This window comes from Tachysurus fulvidraco, chromosome 16, assembly GCF_022655615.1.
Source record: "Tachysurus fulvidraco isolate hzauxx_2018 chromosome 16, HZAU_PFXX_2.0, whole genome shotgun sequence".
In the NCBI taxonomy this organism is placed as follows: Eukaryota; Metazoa; Chordata; class Actinopteri; order Siluriformes; family Bagridae; genus Tachysurus; species Tachysurus fulvidraco.
The window spans coordinates 4,830,862-4,849,374 of NC_062533.1; the positions used below are offsets into that span (position 1 = coordinate 4,830,862).

The 18,513-nt window shown below is 39.3% G+C and overlaps 3 protein-coding genes, 1 long non-coding RNA gene and 2 other non-coding genes across 15 annotated transcripts; 3 read left to right on the forward strand and 3 right to left on the reverse strand.

Annotated features, from left to right (window-relative positions):
* Positions 1-32: 32 nt before the first annotated feature.
* On the reverse strand, positions 33-7,558 carry LOC113648085 (cingulin-like protein 1). 5 transcript variants are annotated; one of them, XM_027155131.2, is made up of 13 exons: positions 6,448-7,473; positions 6,309-6,319; positions 6,119-6,193; positions 5,805-5,847; positions 5,606-5,727; positions 4,629-4,710; positions 4,242-4,434; positions 4,056-4,129; positions 3,772-3,848; positions 2,872-2,972; positions 2,147-2,235; positions 1,920-2,060; positions 33-1,103 (listed from the first exon to the last, which is right to left on the reverse strand). In XM_027155131.2, the coding sequence occupies exons 1-13, from the start codon at positions 6,467-6,469 to the stop codon at positions 943-945; spliced, it is 1,191 nt and encodes a 396-aa protein (XP_027010932.2). In that variant the 5' UTR covers positions 6,470-7,473; the 3' UTR covers positions 33-942. The 5 variants fall into 5 exon arrangements, with proteins under 5 accessions (XP_027010932.2, XP_027010935.2, XP_027010933.2 ...); XM_027155134.2 differs by having other exon boundaries at positions 6,265-6,319; XM_027155132.2 differs by lacking the exons at positions 6,309-6,319; positions 6,448-7,473 and adding an exon at positions 7,480-7,558.
* Positions 7,474-10,238, forward strand: mmachc (metabolism of cobalamin associated C). Of its 2 annotated transcripts, none has more exons than XM_027155137.2 (4): positions 7,474-7,586; positions 8,509-8,706; positions 8,783-8,935; positions 9,614-10,238. In XM_027155137.2, exons 1-4 carry the CDS (start codon positions 7,581-7,583, stop codon positions 9,953-9,955), a joined length of 699 nt encoding a protein of 232 aa, XP_027010938.1. In that variant the 5' UTR covers positions 7,474-7,580; the 3' UTR covers positions 9,956-10,238. The 2 variants fall into 2 exon arrangements, with proteins under 2 accessions (XP_027010938.1, XP_047657666.1); XM_047801710.1 differs by lacking the exon at positions 7,474-7,586 and adding an exon at positions 7,942-8,167.
* mgst3a (microsomal glutathione S-transferase 3a) lies at positions 10,181-12,488 on the reverse strand. 4 transcript variants are annotated; one of them, XM_027155140.2, is made up of 6 exons: positions 12,342-12,488; positions 11,994-12,119; positions 11,415-11,488; positions 11,267-11,324; positions 11,104-11,176; positions 10,181-10,396 (listed from the first exon to the last, which is right to left on the reverse strand). In XM_027155140.2, the coding sequence occupies exons 2-6, from the start codon at positions 12,108-12,110 to the stop codon at positions 10,257-10,259; spliced, it is 462 nt and encodes a 153-aa protein (XP_027010941.1). In that variant the 5' UTR covers positions 12,111-12,119; positions 12,342-12,488; the 3' UTR covers positions 10,181-10,256. The 4 variants fall into 4 exon arrangements, with proteins under 4 accessions (XP_027010941.1, XP_027010940.1, XP_027010939.1 ...); XM_027155139.2 differs by having other exon boundaries at positions 11,994-12,148; positions 12,290-12,447; XM_027155138.2 differs by having other exon boundaries at positions 12,290-12,446.
* A 1,443-nt stretch (positions 12,489-13,931) lies between these two features.
* Positions 13,932-14,003, forward strand: trnad-guc. The gene has a single exon. It is a non-coding gene; the product is annotated as a tRNA-Asp (tRNA).
* A 428-nt stretch (positions 14,004-14,431) lies between these two features.
* trnad-guc lies at positions 14,432-14,503 on the reverse strand. Its single transcript has one exon. It is a non-coding gene; the product is annotated as a tRNA-Asp (tRNA).
* Positions 14,504-14,910: 407 nt separating this feature from the next.
* LOC113648054 lies at positions 14,911-18,014 on the forward strand. Of its 2 annotated transcripts, none has more exons than XR_003441814.2 (4): positions 14,911-14,966; positions 16,221-16,886; positions 17,050-17,135; positions 17,230-18,014. It is a non-coding gene; the product is annotated as an uncharacterized LOC113648054 (long non-coding RNA). The 2 variants fall into 2 exon arrangements; XR_003441813.2 differs by lacking the exon at positions 14,911-14,966 and adding an exon at positions 15,608-15,696.
* Positions 18,015-18,513: the final 499 nt, after the last annotated feature.

The window sequence follows — 18,513 nt, forward strand, 5'->3', positions numbered from 1 at the left end:
CTCTAAGAAGGAAACACTCAACACAATGCATATTAAGCAAGAAACTGTTTAATAAGTGGTTAAAAAGGGGCAATTAGGGCTTTTATTTTTTTTACATTTCCAAAAAACCTTTCTCTGTCTCCATGCTGTAGTTTAGAGGCTGAAAAAGGGAAAAGTAATGGACACAAAACAGATGGAAGAAAATAACCGAAATTATATGTGGGTTGCTCACATGGCAGCTGGCACTGTGCACATCGTCTAACCTCACGTGAAGCAGTGTTTCAGTCTGAGAAACAGTTTAAAATAGATTCACTTGAACAAAGCTGATAAAATAACACATGGAATGGCAAACAGTCTACTATTAAAGTAAAACACATGTAAATTGCTTCAGGATGATTAACACGGAACTCTCAAAATGGAAAGAATTACCAGTGTTTGATTTTTACATGTGTTTTTTTTTTAAACTCTTTGTACTGCTTAAAATGGTATTGGGTCTGCTAAAAAAATACTAGATGATGAACTCTGTAAAATAGCAATGTACAACATGAACACTAGAGAAAAACACACCTCTGTTGTCTAGTTGTGGTGAGTCATGACAAAGTGATGTTTCACCAAACATTCCACTCTTGTAACACATCCAAGTTTACTGTTAATATAACCTAGAAACCCTACACAGTCATTTCTAAACAAGACCTCTAGAACTGGTGCCTTTTCCACTTATACAAGAAAAAGTATAAAAGATTCCATTTAATCACATACTATTGTTAGCTTTCATCACAGAGCTACACGTTCAAGCAAAATACAACTGTGAATCTGTGCGTTTCTTCAGAACAAAGTATTTTAGTGAAAAAGATTGAGTCGATGTTTCAGGATTAGTGTTACTTCACGTGTCAAATGTTTCCCCTGACCACATGGCAAGTCAGAATCACGCCAGCTATCATTGTTTACTTTCAGTTTCTAACGTCAAAGGTCACAGAGACTAAGATCTGGAGAACTGTCTGAATCTCCTCGCACTATGCCATCTCTGTCACTATTGTTCCTTCCATGTCCACTCGCGGTGTTGCTGATATCACTCCCTGACAGGCTTGAGCGTGCCACCCGTCCTTGACTTCTTAGTTTTGGAGCTAAATGCAGATTGAAACAAAAAGCGTGATGCTAAAGGAACGATGCTAAAGGAAAATACATAATGACAGCATGGTGTGTCATGAAAACAGAAAATATTCATATAAAAGTGTTTAATTTCTCTTATAACAGCAGATTTTTTTTTAAAGCTACATTTTTTTTATTTACTTCCTTATGGTACATTTAATGGAATGTCTGTCAAAAAGATCACTTCTGTATACAGCATATATATAAATACACACACACCTCCCATTTTTGAATAATCTTTATGTGAGTCTTTCCCCCACAATCACAAATAGAGAAACTGAGGAGATGAGCAAACAGGAAATTGTCCCTGCAAGAAACCCCCCTCAGGCTGAGGGTTACAAAACAGAGGTCTAGCATAGTATGTGGTGTGTGCGCGTACTGACTGTTGTGTGAATCTAAAGAAATAAACTTATCGCACTTACGTTAGAATTCAATTAGAATAGTACTTGTGAATGATTGTGTGTGGCTGTGTGTATAGAGTACATTTATTAATAAGTCTGTACTGTCTACAAAACTGATCGCCTTTCTCTTCTCTCGGTTATCTGTTTCTTTAAACCATGGACAAAAATGTTGTCCATAGCTACTTTGCTCTTGGTTGTTGGCTTCCTCAATGTTATTTGAGTGTTTAGGAGTTCAGTGTGTGTATGTGTTTCCTCACAGGTGAGAAACAAAGCACAATCATTTGAGATTATTGCATCAACTCACCTGTGACACCACAATATCAAATGTGTGTATACCTGTGAGCAGTGTGTGTGTGTGTGTGTGTGTGTGTGTATGTAGTGGTGTTGAACCTGATTCCCCGAGCCAGGATGCATCCAGGTCATCCGAGCTTACATCTCCGAGACTGGGGGTGGGGCTCAATTCATCATCGGAGTCTGACAGCAACTGTCTCCGAGGACTCGTCTCCACAGCAACTGCTGCCTCCAAAGCATCTTCGGGAAAAAAAACAGAAAGTAAAAATAAAGACTGCAAATGGACAGAGAGGAGACACAAAAGTATCCAGGTGTGTGTTTATTACTTGATTTCCGCAGCATTTCTGCAGGTGTGTCGAACCTGTCTCTCAGAATTAGGCTTCTCACTTCATCCTTCAATCCAGATACTGTAAATCTACCACACACACACACGCAAACACCCACACAGATGGATCAAGCGCGCACAATTTCCTATGTTTTAAAATGCTGCAAACGGGTTTTGTGACCTGACAATGATGACAGAATGCAATAAAGCAGCTTAGGGATGTTATAGAATAAGAGTCTGCAGCAACTCTGTGATGCAATCATGTCAACATGGACCAGAATGTTTCCAACACCTTAGGGAATCCATTCCACGAACAAATTGCAGCTGTTCTGAGACAAAGGTTGTCCTCCACAGGATTAGAATTGGTGTTTCTCATAAAGTGGCTGGTGAATGGATAATAAAAGTATTAAATCCTTGTCAGTTGCTTCTCAATTTGAATCTTCAGCTTGTGAATGAGTGTGTGTGTGTGTGGCTGTGTTTATAGACCATTCCATTTAAAACAGCACGTATACCAGATTAATAGTGAAAAATAAATAAATCTAGTAATACAAAAGAAGTATTACAATGAATTATATTATTCACCCACTCTGACATTTACACGACAGAATGTTTTTATATATTAAAAATGTCAGGACGATTCTGAAATTGCAGCCCGAAATAATACAGTAGGAATGAAGGTCTGAAACTCTAGACCTCTGTAGGATTTCCTCACTGGTACATGCTTACCTGAGATCTCTCACATCTTGCTGTGTGTGCTGGTACCGTGAGATGATTCTGGAAAGCTCAAAGCCATTTGTATGGTAAGCATCAGAGACGGTTTCCAATGTCTGTAAAAAGAACCAATTGTGATTCAGGTTTCATCTCCATGAGGGCAACAAAGGTTAATCACCAGAGTAAAGGCCAGTGCACATACACTACATCTGAAAATGTCATTCAGTGACATTGCATCAAATCAAGCTTTTTGTGTTTTGTTTTGTTTTTACAGAAAACTGGCTGGTCGTTTATGAAGGTATAGACTTAGATATAAAGAGTTTGTGGGTTCAAAGAGTTCAGGGATTTTGGTGGTATTGTAAGTTGATGCTGTGTTTATGTTGACTTAAAGAACCAGAATTCAATGCAGCTATATGACACAGTTCCGCTGTATTATGGCAGAGACTCAGCCTTTAAAAACTTAGAAACTTTACAGCAGTGTGTCATAAAGCACTGCTTCATCACTCTCTTCGGGTAGGTTTCTAATTCCCACTAGAGCCACTATAAGCAGGTTGTCGGATGGCATTGCAGGTAACGTTAACCAAAATAAAAATACGCTAATGAAAGAAGACACTGGAAAAGGGAAACTCTGGCAAACAACGATTACAGAAAAACAAAAAACTGGACAACATTAAAGAGAATGTGTCAAATATAATGATTAATATGCAAATTGTTTGGGCTGGATTCTATCTTTAAAATGTACTGATGGAATTCACTGTACTTGACGGTGCACTGAATCATGATATTCTACCATAGGCTTAGTTAAAAAAATACATTTATTTTGATTGGCAAATGACGTCTAAATCTGAATCATTATTTATTAAAGTGTGTTTAGTTAGGTTTAATTAGTAGAAAATTGAGTGGGAGAGTCAATACCTTGCAGCTGCGCTCGCACTGCCTCATCGTTTCTCTTGCTTCAGACTGCTGCTGATACATGTCCTCCTCATACCTCACTTAAGTCATACACCCACCCACACACACACACACACACACACACACACACACACACACACACACACACAGGGAAGTACCATGTCTGTCACAAAACACATGTTGAAATATAATCTGTGAACAAGGACAACAGATCCAACCCTCCTGTATGAAGTACAATAAATAAAATATTGAAATCGGGTTTAACGCATCATCTGATCTGCACTCACTCAGCTTGATTTTCAGCAGGTCCACCTCTCTCCTGAGCTGTTCCACTTCCTCCCTGCACAGTTTAGAGCTGAAACTAAACACACACACAGGCCATTACACACAACCCCTGGCCATAGCCTAATATTATATTCCATTATAAGCAAAAGGAAAAAAAATTTCTCACACTTTTATTCAATGCGACTGACCTTTCCTCCCGGTTGCCTAGAGACGTGACCCTGTCGATGTGGCCTCTCAGGGCGCTCAACTCGCGTCCCACTTCCCTTTTCCACTGCTCTAGCCTTATCGCTACTGCAGGGACCTTGTCTTCCTCGATATCCTGCTTCCTTTCTCTCTCCTTCTCCCGGTCCTCCAGTCTTTCCCGGAGCCTCCTCATCTCCTCTGAAAGTGAAAGTGCGTTTTAGCACTGCGAGGTTATATTATTTTGTACTCGTGTTATCTATCTAATTGAAACTCGAAAGACATCCCTTTTATCGATATAAGGAAAAACCGAAAAAGATTTCTAACCTCAAAGCAAAAGAAAGCAGAGTCATTTGACTAAGGATTGAGGGTTAAAACAGACACTGAATATTCACCTTGCAATGTCTGTATTTGTCTTTGTTGAGCATCTCTCTCTCTCTCCACCGACCTCAGGTTCTGAGTTAAGGACTCAATTGTCTAAATATTAACAACAACAATGTTAATTGAGAAATTTTGAAGCAGGCATTATTAGGATAGTCAGTACTCAACTTATGCACTGTAGCTATCATGCTCTCTTTTTCCCTCACACACACACAGACTAGGGGTTGCAGAGACAAGTCAAATCAAAATAGTTTTCAAAATGCATTAATCCTGCTGCTGATAAATGGCAGTGGTGATGTTTTTTAGTGCGAAATACATAGTTGTGACCAGAAAGTGAGTCATCGATGTCCTGTGGTGTAGTGAGCCAGGGTCCTTACCAGAGCCTCAACCTGTGTACATCAGATACTGATTCACTGCCTAAGGAGCTTGAGAGTTGACTTAAATGTAATTAGTTAACCTGAAAAAGAGCTGTAGGTTGCATGTCACTCTGCAGTCCTGCTCATGCAGGTGGCATAAGTCAGATCAAAGTGGTTTTCCAGATTTGTTTCTAAATGCTACCGGTGCCAGAGTTGAACAAAAAGAAACCTCCTGCTGTAGACACTGTATCCTACAACCACCATGTAGCTGTAAGAAGGTTCCACACAGTGCAGTGCACTCTCGCTTTCAGAATCAGCCGTGTGAGCTGAGCCGCCACATAGTCCAATTGTGTGCGTTTTACAAATCATACTTAAATAGGGGGATAATGTAGCATGAGACAGATTTTTTTTCCCAACACATCCTCTGCATTATGAATTTTTTTTTTTTTTGCAGCGTATGCCTGGTGGTGGAAAATAAAATGTGGCAGTTTGCTTTAACTATATAGAAGCTGACTTAAAAAAAATGGTAAGGAAAGAATGGTCATGAAACCACTAAAACACACACACACACACACACACACACACACACACACACACACACACACATACACAAAGATGGTTTCTGTGATTTTGACCTGGCGCTGGTTATGAAGCTGGGCCTGTACAGCTGCCAGGTCATTCCATTGAACAGCACCACTAAGATGTACAGGAAGCTCCAAAGCCGAAGCATGACTCAGATCCCTCACTGGATACACATCTACGAGAGGAAAGGAGAACATTAAGGTTGACTCACAAATCAACCATAAACGTTAAAATCTATTAAAACTGAATTACCTTCTCTTTCTCTGGAAAGCCTTCCGGGCATAGCAAGGCGTTCCTTAGAAGACAAGAGATCATGTTTTATTTGTGTGAAATAAAATGTTCCGGTCATCATAACCTTGGAAAATCAAGCTGAATTGTGGTGCAGGGTGACTCCTAGTGGGCAAAGCTTCACAATATACACTTACTGAGCACTTTATTAGGAACACCTGTAAACCGTATGCAATCATCTAATCAGACAATTTGCAACAAAAACCCAGTTAATGAATACGAAGCATAACCCACAGTGTATTGTCAGTCTACTATACAGAATAAATTAATATTCTTACACGTATTTTTGCAACACTTCCATCGGCTGCTGAGATAATGTGACTCAATTGATTATCCCAGTTCATCCTAGTAGCCTGTAATACACATAAGCAACATGAAAAGTTTACAAAAAGTTGGAATCAAATTATCTCTAAATAATACTTACAATTTCAGAAGACTAATCTACATTAAGCAGCCATGTTTTCTTACATCTATGGCATCTGATGGAAATATAAATCATAGCATGGTTAGAAAAATTAGGATAATGAAATACAGTTGATCACTACTCACTGTGGAAAGGCATTAATCAGGAAAGGGTACAAAAGAATCTACAGCATATTAAATATACCATGGAACAATGTGAAGGTCATCAACAAACAGAGGGAAAAAGCATCACAAAGAATAAGACGTCTCTCCGTAACAGATGAAAGGACAAGATGAAAATTCTCCGGGAGGATTCCAAGAGACCTACAGCAGCATTAAAGGAGCTTAAGGAATATCTGTCAAGTCCTGTTGTCTGGACTTATGGGGAAGGGTGACTCGCAAAAACAAAAACAAAAAAAAAAAACATTCAAGTTGAACTAAACACCTCAAACCATGTGGCTAAATGTGTTGTTGTCTGATGAAATCAAAGTTGATTTTTTTGGGCATTATCAAAAAACAAGACAGAACATAGGTTTTCAGAAACAACCAAAAACAAAGCGTGCGGTATTACAAGCAAAACGTACTTTAACAAAGTTATAGTTTCACTTCTTTGTCAAATTGCTATCGTTGTCAGTTCTTGAGTCTGCTGAGGTTTTAGAGTGCAATCCTTTCTCTTAAAACACCTTGCTGTTCACAAGGCTGCACTTCAGGGGTGAATTTCCATTTTATTATATACTTATGCACAAAAAAGGAGAACGCAAACTCTTAAATCAAACAGAAAAACAGAAGACAAGGTCTAAAGACCATGTTCTCCCAGCAGACCACCATCACCTGTCCAGGAGAGGGCGCACATCTCCAGAAAGCAAAAGGTTAATAAAGGCAACATGTAAATAAGGCAAATAAATGGCTCTTACAAAAAAAGTATTAATTAGAAAGCGTTTGCATAGTTGTGCAATTTTACAACTTGAATTTTTGTGGGTGCTAAAACCTCTCACATCTTAGCTCCTTCTTTTTAATTGAGGTGTGTAAACTTTTTTTAATATCCATTATTGACATGTTTACACTATGTGTAGCTCTGGCTTGTAAACCGTTAGACAGCTAAACTGCATGAGAGTCTAAAGCATAACCAAGAAATTCTGTTTCCTTGCGAATATTTACATAACTAAATTACATCCGATAAAAACCGATCAGACAGCAATTAGACTAGACCTTAAAACAACACTGTAAATCTCCTTACCTTACAGTGCTAGCTGCTACTTTTTAAAACCTGGAGCCTCCGTTGATGACGTCATCGCGTCAGAGGGCGTGTGAATAGAATGACGTACCAAAAGCGCCGCCATGTTGGTAAGGGCTGTACAGACTGCTGGTGAATTTATTTTATATATTTATTTAGTTATTTACTTTTAATAAATAAAACCTTGACAAAACATTTACCGCTTTGGTATTAAAAAAACGTATTGTTTTTAAACAGTAGAAAAGCTTTTCATTTGATCTGGAATTGCATGCAGGAGATAAATTAAGCTGTTAAACGACTCTTGAACTCGAAAACTTTTTGCAGTTTTAAAAAGCGTGTCTTTACAGACGTTTATTATTTATTTAGAGAAGAGACTGCGTTTAATTTTGGGGAATGAAGTAAAAAATAAACATAAATCAGTGTCCTCTCTTTTGTCTGATTGTTTTCTTGTGCTATTAATAAAGGATGACGCTCGATGAATATCTCTCTTATAAGTGATCATCACAATCACCGAGTTCTTAACAACAAACAACGTTTCTTGAAAGTATCGCTTAAGAACTCAATTACCCATAATTCCTGGCGAGCGCCTTCAAATATGGCGACAGCCGTCGATACAGTACTAAATGTTGCTGTACCTGGACCTTTTCGGGACTCTTTAAATTCCTTAGGCTTTGAAGTTTATCCTTTGAAGGTACATTTGTCATCATTATAAGTGTTATATTAAATTCACATTCGGGTGGTTTTTAAAGATTGTTGTTCATTTCTCTTTATTTGGTGTCCAGTGGAACTTGTTTACATGGTGTTTAAAATATTATCCTATAAATGTTATGGATTCTATTATTATATATCATTATATTATACATTTTCTTAGTTACTGTATAAGAGTGTAGACATTATGTTTAGTTAAAGTCACCTATATGAGCATAAAGAGAGTGAGTCAAATTGCATAACAAAAACAAACACCTATTCTTTAAAAAAAAAAATTATTTAATGAATGACATCAATTTGTTTCTCGTCCATGTTTCAACACAGATAGGATGGTACAATGCAGTCGTGTCTCAGGCCCATCAGCTTCCATATCCAGAGAATACTCTGGCACTTGTGGTCCTCAGCACACCATCCATGTTTGAGAGAGTGTTCATGCCTTTCCTGAGGATGGGCTGCTGCAAAGGTGTCAGAGATCCAATCGATCAGTGTGTAGCCCAGAACATCAAATCCTGTGTCTCGGAGGTAAATCAGCTTTCTCATTTAATACCAGTGTTTTAGCTTGCAGCCATGCCTATACATATTTTTCTTGTGATCTCAGTGTCTTCCAGACCAGAGTGTGGATATCATGTTTGACTATGAGATGCTGCCCAGCAGAAAGCCCAAGTTTCTGGCTCAGACTGCAGCTCATGTAGCAGGTGCAGCGCGATACTACCGGTCATCAGATGTTCAGGATCCACCATGGGGGAACAAGGTACAAAACCGCATTCAGTCCCACTTTATACACTATATGGCTGTTTGTGGACATCATGTCCAAGAGTTTCAAACCCTTTTTCAGCATGATGATGCTACTGTGCTCCATGAAGGAGGTTAAGGTTGGACTGGAAGAACTCTCATATCCTGTACAGAGCACTGACTCTGACGCACTGAAAACCTTGGGATGAACTAGAACACAGACTTCACGCCAGACCTCCTCACCTTACATCATTGTCTGATCTGTCTAATGCTTTTGTAGCTGAATGATTTCAAATTCTCACAGTCATGCTTTAACATCTAGTGGAAAGACTTCTTAGAAAAGTGGCGATTATTATAACCTTGGAGTGGGAACAACTCGATATTGGGCATTGGATGATCAAAAACTCAGGTGTCCACATAATTCTGGTTAAACAGTATATGTGGCAAAATTTCTGTTCAAATACCACTAAGCAGAATCTATGATAAAAGTTTGGGAAGGTTAATTGTTTTTTTTTACTTCTCTTTGTACCACAAGATTTTAAAACCTTAATAACTGGATACATCAACACTATAAATTAGTGTGCATGGTGGGACTAGAAACATTAGTTATTAGTCTTTCTTTGGTCTATGTATACTTCAGCTTTTCAGCCATTTATTATCCTAATTTGTCCATTTCCCTCTTCATGTCTCCCTTCAGAAAATGTTTGGTGTGTGTATCCATCCACGGCTGGGGGGCTGGTTCGCTATTCGGTCTTTGCTGGTGCTGAAGGGTGTAGAAGTGGGTGAAGCACTACAGCAAGTAGCTCCACCTGACTGTGTTAGCTCACAGGAGGCCAGGATAGAGCTTTTACAGAGGTTTAACCTGTGCTGGCGTGACTGGACGTACCGAGACATCATACCCACTGAGGAGCGTTACTCCCCTCAGCAACAAGAGTACTTCATTACCCCTCCAGACCAGAGGGGAGAGCTGCTGAAGCAGTGGGGCTTTCTACCTGAAGCAGAGACTGAGACACAGATATCAACCAGCAGGCAAGGATGACATGGGCAGCATCCTAAAACTCTGTAGTCTCAAAACCAAAATACACACTGATGATCTGATTTAAGCTAAAGTAAAGGCACAAGATATTGAGTCAACATGAATGAAGATTCAAACATGAAACTTTAACGCCTGATTATATTCGGTAATGTCGTATTTACTGTTGATTTGATGATTGTCAGTAAGACGCTGGCGCTGAGAATGGATAAATGAACATCAAGCACAAAATTCTGATGTATAATGACTTTATTTATGTAACAAAATCATTAAAAAGAAACATGCAGCATATTAGTGTGTTTTTTGTTTAAAGAGTTTTAAACATCCCTCTGGGCCACTCAAATTTCCAGGGACAACCCAGCATGGTTTTAGCCGAGTCCAGAGTACACAAGAACAGCCCCAGCAGACCTACAACCCCAAATGCTCCACGCTTCCTTTTCTTCGGCTCTGTTCAAAATACAAGAAGCAAGAATTTAGTTTATTACAGTTGAACACCGTTTGGTGTGAGCAGTCAAATGTGTAAGTATTTTTTGTAGTTGCTGCTCCATTCTAGTGTCTTTCTTTTGTTTAAACAGAATTAAACCACATTGCTGTTAAATGCTCAATTCTGGTTTGTCTGAAAGTCTTTACAATAGTGTGTTGAACAAACAGTGGTTCCAGCTTCAAAATGTGCTCATTCACGAATGGACCTGCTTAAACGCTGTAGCATAAAGTCATAAAAAGAACAAACGTGCTTTGTGGGGATTCCACATTGTGAAACAACTATATAAAACGATTAAAAAAAAATCTTTAATAGGAATTTGATTGTTGGCAAGATTGTTGGCAAAACAAACTGGGGTATAAGAAGAATTCCAGGATGATCCAGGATAATAAACTTTGGATTGGAAACTCTCATATCACCTCATCAATAATTTTCATGCCAGGATTGAAATACCAGGTAATCTACATATATCCAGCTTCTGATTATGTCCCTATCTGGGGCTGAAGCAGTAAGATCTAGGATACTATTACTTAATAAGGGAATGACTCCAAAACTTAACATGCTAAATAACTTGGATATTTTAGCTTTATTTTGTCCAAAGGTTATGCATCTATTCCATTTGACAATACCCATCAATGACGAGGGGCAAAAAAATAGTAAATGAGCTACTAACGTCCAGTGGAGTATCCATGCGCATACACCGCTCTGCCGGCAATCCAGATTACTCCCAAAACACTGGCTAGGCGCTAACACAAATACAAAAAAAAGTATAGAATTGTACATATACATGTTACAGCTAAGTACATAGTGTAAGTTTTGCAGGTGACTCTACTCACTGGATGGTATATCCCTCCAGCAGCCAAGAAGAACAGGAAGGATGGCAGATTTTCAATACTGCAAAGGGAGAAAACACAAATCTAAATATTCTGTTGTGGGTTACCAATTTACCAAAGCACACTGATTACTGGTTGTTGAGGCACGTACGTGTTCTGGTGAACTCTCTGGATGCAGTTGAAGACATTTCCATTCTCTGGGTCATCGCTGTACATCGTGGGATACTGGAGAAAGGAAAGGAAGCAGAATTTTCTGTCTATTTGTAATAACAATCGCATCATCGATCACAACCATTTTATATTATTTCTAATCAGATAATCCCTATAAAACGTTATTGTATAAGTAAAAAAAATATCAGGCAAGACATGAACGTCAAGTGAACTTGAGAGCGGTAATGCTGAAAATAAATTGTGGAGATTGTGGAAAATCTACGCTTGTTTGGATTACTTATGTAGTGAATCTCTGATTACATCACTGATTAAATAAAGAAATTAGGTAAGGTAATAAATAGTTACTGAGCTTGCGTGTCTCTTTGTGAGACCCCTTAGCAATGAGAAATCAGACACTGCCTTGTGCAAAAGTCAAGTATGACACAATGTAGTATTTTGAGAGAAGAACCTTTGTGTAGTGTGAAAGGGTTTAGGATATTCCTGTGTAATGATAAAAATCCCAGTAGGATATTTGTAGACAGAACAGAGGGAGGGAACACAACATGATTTATTCACTCACATGTACATTGTATTTTTTGCGAGCCTTCATCACAGCATAAGCCAGGTATTGCACCTGGAGAATGGAGGCTGCTCCAGTCAGCAGCACATAGCCATAGTCTTTAGATAAAACCGCCATGATGGTCACCTGAAGTGGAACAAAAACTCCTGGATGACCTTCATAAAGGAACAGTGAGAGAGTGAAACGTCTATGTACCAAACATGGACCTGCGTGAAGACTCAAAATACCTTCAGTACAATTTTATTTTGTATCTTTAATAATCAATTATGATGATAAACAAAACATAGAAAACCTACCTAGGTTAATTCGGCTAGCTCTGAACAAGTTAAGACTCGAAACCGGACAAACCTGAAGTTGAATTCGCCGTTCCACCTTAAATTATTGCGCCGCGACGCACGCGCGCGCGCGCGCACGCACACACTAACACACACACACACACACTAACACACACACACCGCCTGTAGAGGGCGCTCGTTAGTCTTTTTTGCTCTGATTATCAAGACAATGAAGACGAAGGTGACGCCTTAAAGTGTCGAAAATCAAGTCAAACAAGAAACAAAACCTGATTCCTTGTATTCGTTTGGCTTTCTGATGAAGACAGAAACGTCACTATATAAAATTTATTTTTTTTGCAAAGCAAAATCCAACTCAGTCACATGCGATAGATCAGGGTAGGGCACATTTGGTGCAGGTGGATTTGGATTTCCATATGCACTTTCACTATAAAAGGAATTTTTTTTCTGTATGTCATGTAAATATATATATATTCATTCATTACACACAAACTGATATATTTCAAATGTTTATTTCTTTTAATTTTGATGATTATAACTAAGGAAAATCCCAAATTCAGTATCTCAGAAAATTAGAATATTACTTAAGAAAAAAAATCTGTGCCAACTGAAAAGTATGAACATGAAAAGTATGAGCATGCTCAGAACTCAATACTTATTTGGGGCTCCTTTTGCCTGAATTACTGCAGCAATGCGGCGTGGCATGGAGTCGATCAGTCTGTGGCACTGCTCAGGTGTTATGAGAGCCCAGGTTGCTCTTATTGTGGCCTTCAGCTTCCTCTTCACAATACCTCATAGAGTTTCTAGGAGGTTAAGGTCAGCTGAGTTTGCTGGCCAATTAAGGACAGGGATCCCATGGTAGTTAGCTTTGGCACTGTGTGCAGGTGCCAAGTCCTGTTGGAAAATGAAATCTCCATAAAGTTGTCCGTTAGACATTTTGGAGACAAATTATCCTTTTGTATCAGATTATGGTGAGCTTTTGGTGGCCTGAAATGTTGTAAACCTCATACACAAAGCTAAACAATAAAGAATTAATGATTTATTTTTTCCCTATAAAATCACATGATCCATTTAACGATAAAAATGTACCACTTGTTGATTCAAAGCAGTTTATACGCCCCACTGATTAAATAAGACTAAGAGGAGTGTCGTATCTTTGGTCATTTAAGGTGGAAATGTTAATTTAAACAAGGCACCAAGTTCAGTTAAAAAAAAAAAACAAGGAGACTCACGTGAATCACAAAGCTCACAAGAGTCGGTTCATGCTAACACTCGACTCGGTTACATTTTTTTTTATAGATTTAAAAGTTAATTGAAAATAAATGTATACAAAATTATGAAAACCATAACCATTAAACCGTTTTAAAGCGGATTAAATGGTTAGTGATCTGAAAGACGGTCTGTGCAGCTTAACCTTTGTTTTCTGGACTGAAGGTTGAAAATGAACCAAGTAAACAATGACTCAGTCACTGCTCTGTGTGTACTTTAATATAAAGTGCATACAGGTGAATAACTGCCATTATAAGCTGTTATTAACCGTGTTTTTTGTTAAACCAGTTATACTCTTACAGGTCATAAAGGTCATTATTATTAACTATGCTTATGCTAATGCTTATACTTAAAACAAATGATGTTTTAGGGCAACTCCTCGTTAGTATAGTGGACAGTATCTCCGCCTGTCACGCGGAAGACCGGGGTTCGATTCCCCGACGGGGAGACTTATTTTTTCACCATAGTTTAGTTTTATTAATTTGTGTCCTGGATATTCTATCTCTACATTATCAGTCAGTTTTGCAAGAATACAAAGGTCTTAACTGGTATTTACCCGAAGCCTGTTTCGGTGGAGATACTGTCCACTATACTAACGAGGAGTTACCGTTTATGTCCAGTAGATGGTGGTATTTACTTACATATTAACGCCTGCTTAAATTGCGAAATCGTGGTATGCATAGTGGTAGTAAAAGTAATACAAACAACTGCATTTTTAAGTTCAATAGCACTGGTCTTACAGTTTCAATTTCAGGGTGGACTGTTCGGGAGTAATGGTCTAATGTCAACAAACTATTAGCTTATAAATTTCAATTTGATTATCATCCTTTTGATGAATATTCACGGGTAGAATGTGTATAAAAAATTACAACAAAACTCCCCGTCGGGGAATCGAACCCCGGTCTTCCGCGTGACAGGCGGAGATACTGTCCACTATACTAACGAGGATTTGCCGTTGATGATCACTAAAGAAATGCCCAGTAGATGGTGCTATTTACTTATATATTAATGCCTGCTTAAATTGCGAAATTATAGTATGCATAGTGGTAGTAAAAGTAATAAAAACAACTGCATTTCTAAGTTCAATAGCACTGGTCTTTCAGTTTCAATCATTTCAGGGTGGACTGTACGGGTGTAATGGACAAAAATGTTAACAAACTATTAGCTTATTAGTTTAGTTTGATTATCATCCTTTTGTTGAATATTCACGAGTATAATGTGTATAAAAGTTTACAGCAACTCTCCCCGTCGGGGACTCGAACCCCGGTCTCCAGCGGTTTTCCGCGTGAATTGGTTAGCTAAAATTCCCTAAACCGTTTCCCATTCATTTTCAATGGTAGTGCTAAAGCACTACGGTAAATTTTCGGCCGCTGACGCTTGAGGCGCTGTTTAAGCCATTCGCGCATGAGCCGTGAGTTTGACAGTATTCAGTATTCATATTAATTCAATATTAATTATAAATCAATATTAATTCTGAAATCAGTTTTCCAGGTTAATTACCTACTAAACGATGAATGAACGTGTCCATTCTTTTTACTGTTTTTTTTGTAGTGTCTATATGTTTACATGTATTACACTAATTTTAAATGACGTGTCCTTTAAGTGTCCTGTTGGAGTGTTTGTTCGATGACAGCGTGATGTAATAATGAGCAGTGACTTTCTTTGTGATTTTATGTATTTAATGACTTACAGAACAGTTGTTTTAAAAACTTTCAAGCACATTGAATGGTTTTAGTGTTCGTTACACTCTCTATGGGGGTCTTTACACCTGGTCACTTCATGCGTTTTCTGTGATCCGATAGCTATCCGATGGTAAAAAAAAAAAAAAAAAAGACCAGGTATAAATGCCCTCCGAAACGGTTTTGAGACGGATATAAATCCGATCGCTCAAACCCCTTCAGGAGGTGGTCTGGGACGCATTTCAGATGAAACTGGACAGGTGTAAATGAATGTGTTTGTTTAAGCCACATACGTCAGCGCTATACTCCTCCCAAACGGAAGTACGTCACTCGCAGGTGACTCGCGATTCGTGCATCGCTCCAGAAACAAATATGTTTTCCCACCAGCGCTCCGATCTTACACCCAGATGTCTTGTTGGGTCTTAAAATGCGCTGCTGCCAACAGCGAAAATGCAACAAGCAGTAAATGCTGTTTTTTGTAGCAACCGCATACACCAAAGTGTGGTCCATTTCAATTACCCCGGAAATGAGGCAAAATATATTAGCATTTTGGGCAGGAGTAGAAAGATCGGATTGATATCCGATTCGCCGAGACGCGTTTATGTGGCCTATTGTAAATGGAACAGTTTTAACAAATCGGATAGCTATCGGATCAGAGACAACACATGAAGTCACCAGGTGTAAAAAGGCCCTATGTTAATGAGCGTGTGAAACTCTTTGCCTGTGATGGCTCCTATGGCCCATTGTCTTTTTCCATACATCAGTCAAAGTCACTCCTAGGTGATAAACCACTAGGTGTGAAGGACTTGTCTGAGAACAGCTGCTAAATTTTGCTTGATAATTAAATCATGTGATTGTTAAGTTTGGGCCAGGATGGGTAGGGATTATAAACAAACAGTGTATAATGTTTTATAGAGATTATTGTAAGGTTTTGTTTTAAACAGACATGCTAACATCTAATGTTTACTATTCTTTCTGTATTACAGGTCACCATGCACAAAAAAATCTGTGTTTTTCCCAGGTTGCATTAAGGTCGTGTTCCGTAAGGGACCACTCTGATATCTCCTCCAGGAGCCGTTTGAGGAGGCCAGGGTGATCAAAGATAACCCAGCTCTTCAGGACAAGTCGGCACCAAAGAAGGAGGAGCTCGTCAGGCAAAGCGCTCTTGCTGTGGTCCATCAAAGAGGAGTCAAAGCCTCTGACAAAACAGAAGTTCTTGGCGAATACATCCTGCAGTTTGGAAAGTACAAGGGGAAATCTTTCTGGTGGTTTCTTGAAAATGACATGGGTTACACCATCTACCTAATAAAGGACCTTCAGCAGGAAGAAGCCTTTACGGGGGGTCTTTACGGCAGAAGGACCCAGCAAGAGCAGTCTGTTATCATTTTCTAATTATGCCCGCAGTTTTAATGAAATTCAGTCTCTTTTCAGTTGTGTGTCCAAAAATCCAGGTGCACCAGCAGCTGGTTGGTTTCGGTGCTCATGTGAAGAGTAAGTGGCAGGAGATTTGGAACAGCAGTCAGATGGTTATGCATCCTTTATATTGGGGGCAACTTGTGTCCTGGGGATATGGATGTACAAACTGCAGCAATACCGGCCAAATCAGATGCAGTCTGCCCGTCTGCCCGTGTTTGCAGCATCTAAGCCAACGGGTCAGTTGTTTATTTTTTGCTTCTGTGAAGGAATTGTTTGCCGTTGTGTCCACTAGTATGAAGAACATCATAGCTTGTTTTACATGCACACTACACTTTAGTTAATACAGAGGTATAATTTAAGAAATCAGAGTACACTGAAAATGTTGTGTTTTACCAACAGAGATGGATGATGACGACGAGTTAGAGAGTGCGATACTGAACATCTCCCCCTCCAAGCTACAGTTTTTCTTTCTGTACTGACTGCATGTAATGAATTGATTGTGTTCCAAATGCATTTTCATTTTGTCAAACATCTCAAAAATATGCTGTATATGTTAATGTGTTGTGTGCTTATCACTAGCTCCACAACCACCTGCTCAAACCACACACTTGTCTCCTGAGAGCTTAGAGAAAATTGTTGAGGGCATCATGGAGAGGCAACAACAACAGCAGCAGCAGAAGCAACAGCCAGAGCAGAGAAAGCAGACAAAGACGTGCCTTGCCTGTGGATAGCCAAAGTCTCGCTATGAGAATGATGGCTCCTCTGTCCACTTTTTTTTTAATCAGCAAGGCCCTGTCCGATATTTCTACTGCTCTACAAAGGTCTTCAAAGCTTACAGTGGTGAAGGACTAACAAACCCCAGAATGGCATTCCAAGACTTTATGGAAACCGAGTTCTTTCAGAGAGAACTTGCATCCACAAGTTCAGGTGGAGGAGAAAAGACAGCAAAAGCAGAAGAGACCTGAAGCTCACCATGTTGGTTGCCTGTGTAGGTTTTGTAAGATGGAACTAAAGCAGGGCCCAAACAGTCCACACCTACATACAGAATTCCCTGGAATTGCTGGGAAATATATTTAATGTCCTTTAAAGGTCTTTTCCATTTACCAGCATCAGGGAATGGAAAAAGCAAATGAGTTGAACATTTTTTACTGTAGGTTTGAAGAAAAAGATTTTACATGGGAACAGGAAATGTGCTGGAAGCTTTATCAGAACTGGACTCACTCATTTTCTACCGCTTATCCAAACATCTCGGGTCACTGGGAGCCTGTGCCTATCTCAGGCCTCATCTGGCATCAAGGCAGGATACACCCTGGATGGAGTGCCAACCCACACTCTCATTCACTCACACACTACAGATAATTTTCCAGAGATGCCAATCAACCTACCATGCATGTCTTTGGACTGGGGGAGGAAACCAGAGTACCCGGAGGAAGCCCCCGAGGCACGGGGAGAACATGCAAACTCCACACACACAAGGCGGAGCCGGGAATCGAACCCCAACCCTGGAGGTGTGAGGCAACCGTGCTAACCACTAAGCCACTGTGCCCCCAATAATTATCTAAAATAATTATTGCTCAGCAGACTGTATTTCTGGGTGGCTACTTCAATCATGTAGTAAAGAACTAGCAGAAGCCTGGTGTCCCATCTACCAGAAGTCTGTAGACACACACAGTCCCCTTTATCTGGAAGAGTTCTGTTATTATCCATAGCCCTAAAAAGTCTAGTTGTAAGGAGAATAATGATTATCGTCCAGTGGCATTGACCTTGATAGTGATGAAGTGTTTGGAGAAAATTATGATTAATCATGTAAAAATGTAGGTAAGAAAAAGGAACTGGTGTTTGATCCTAGAGGAGTAGGTGATC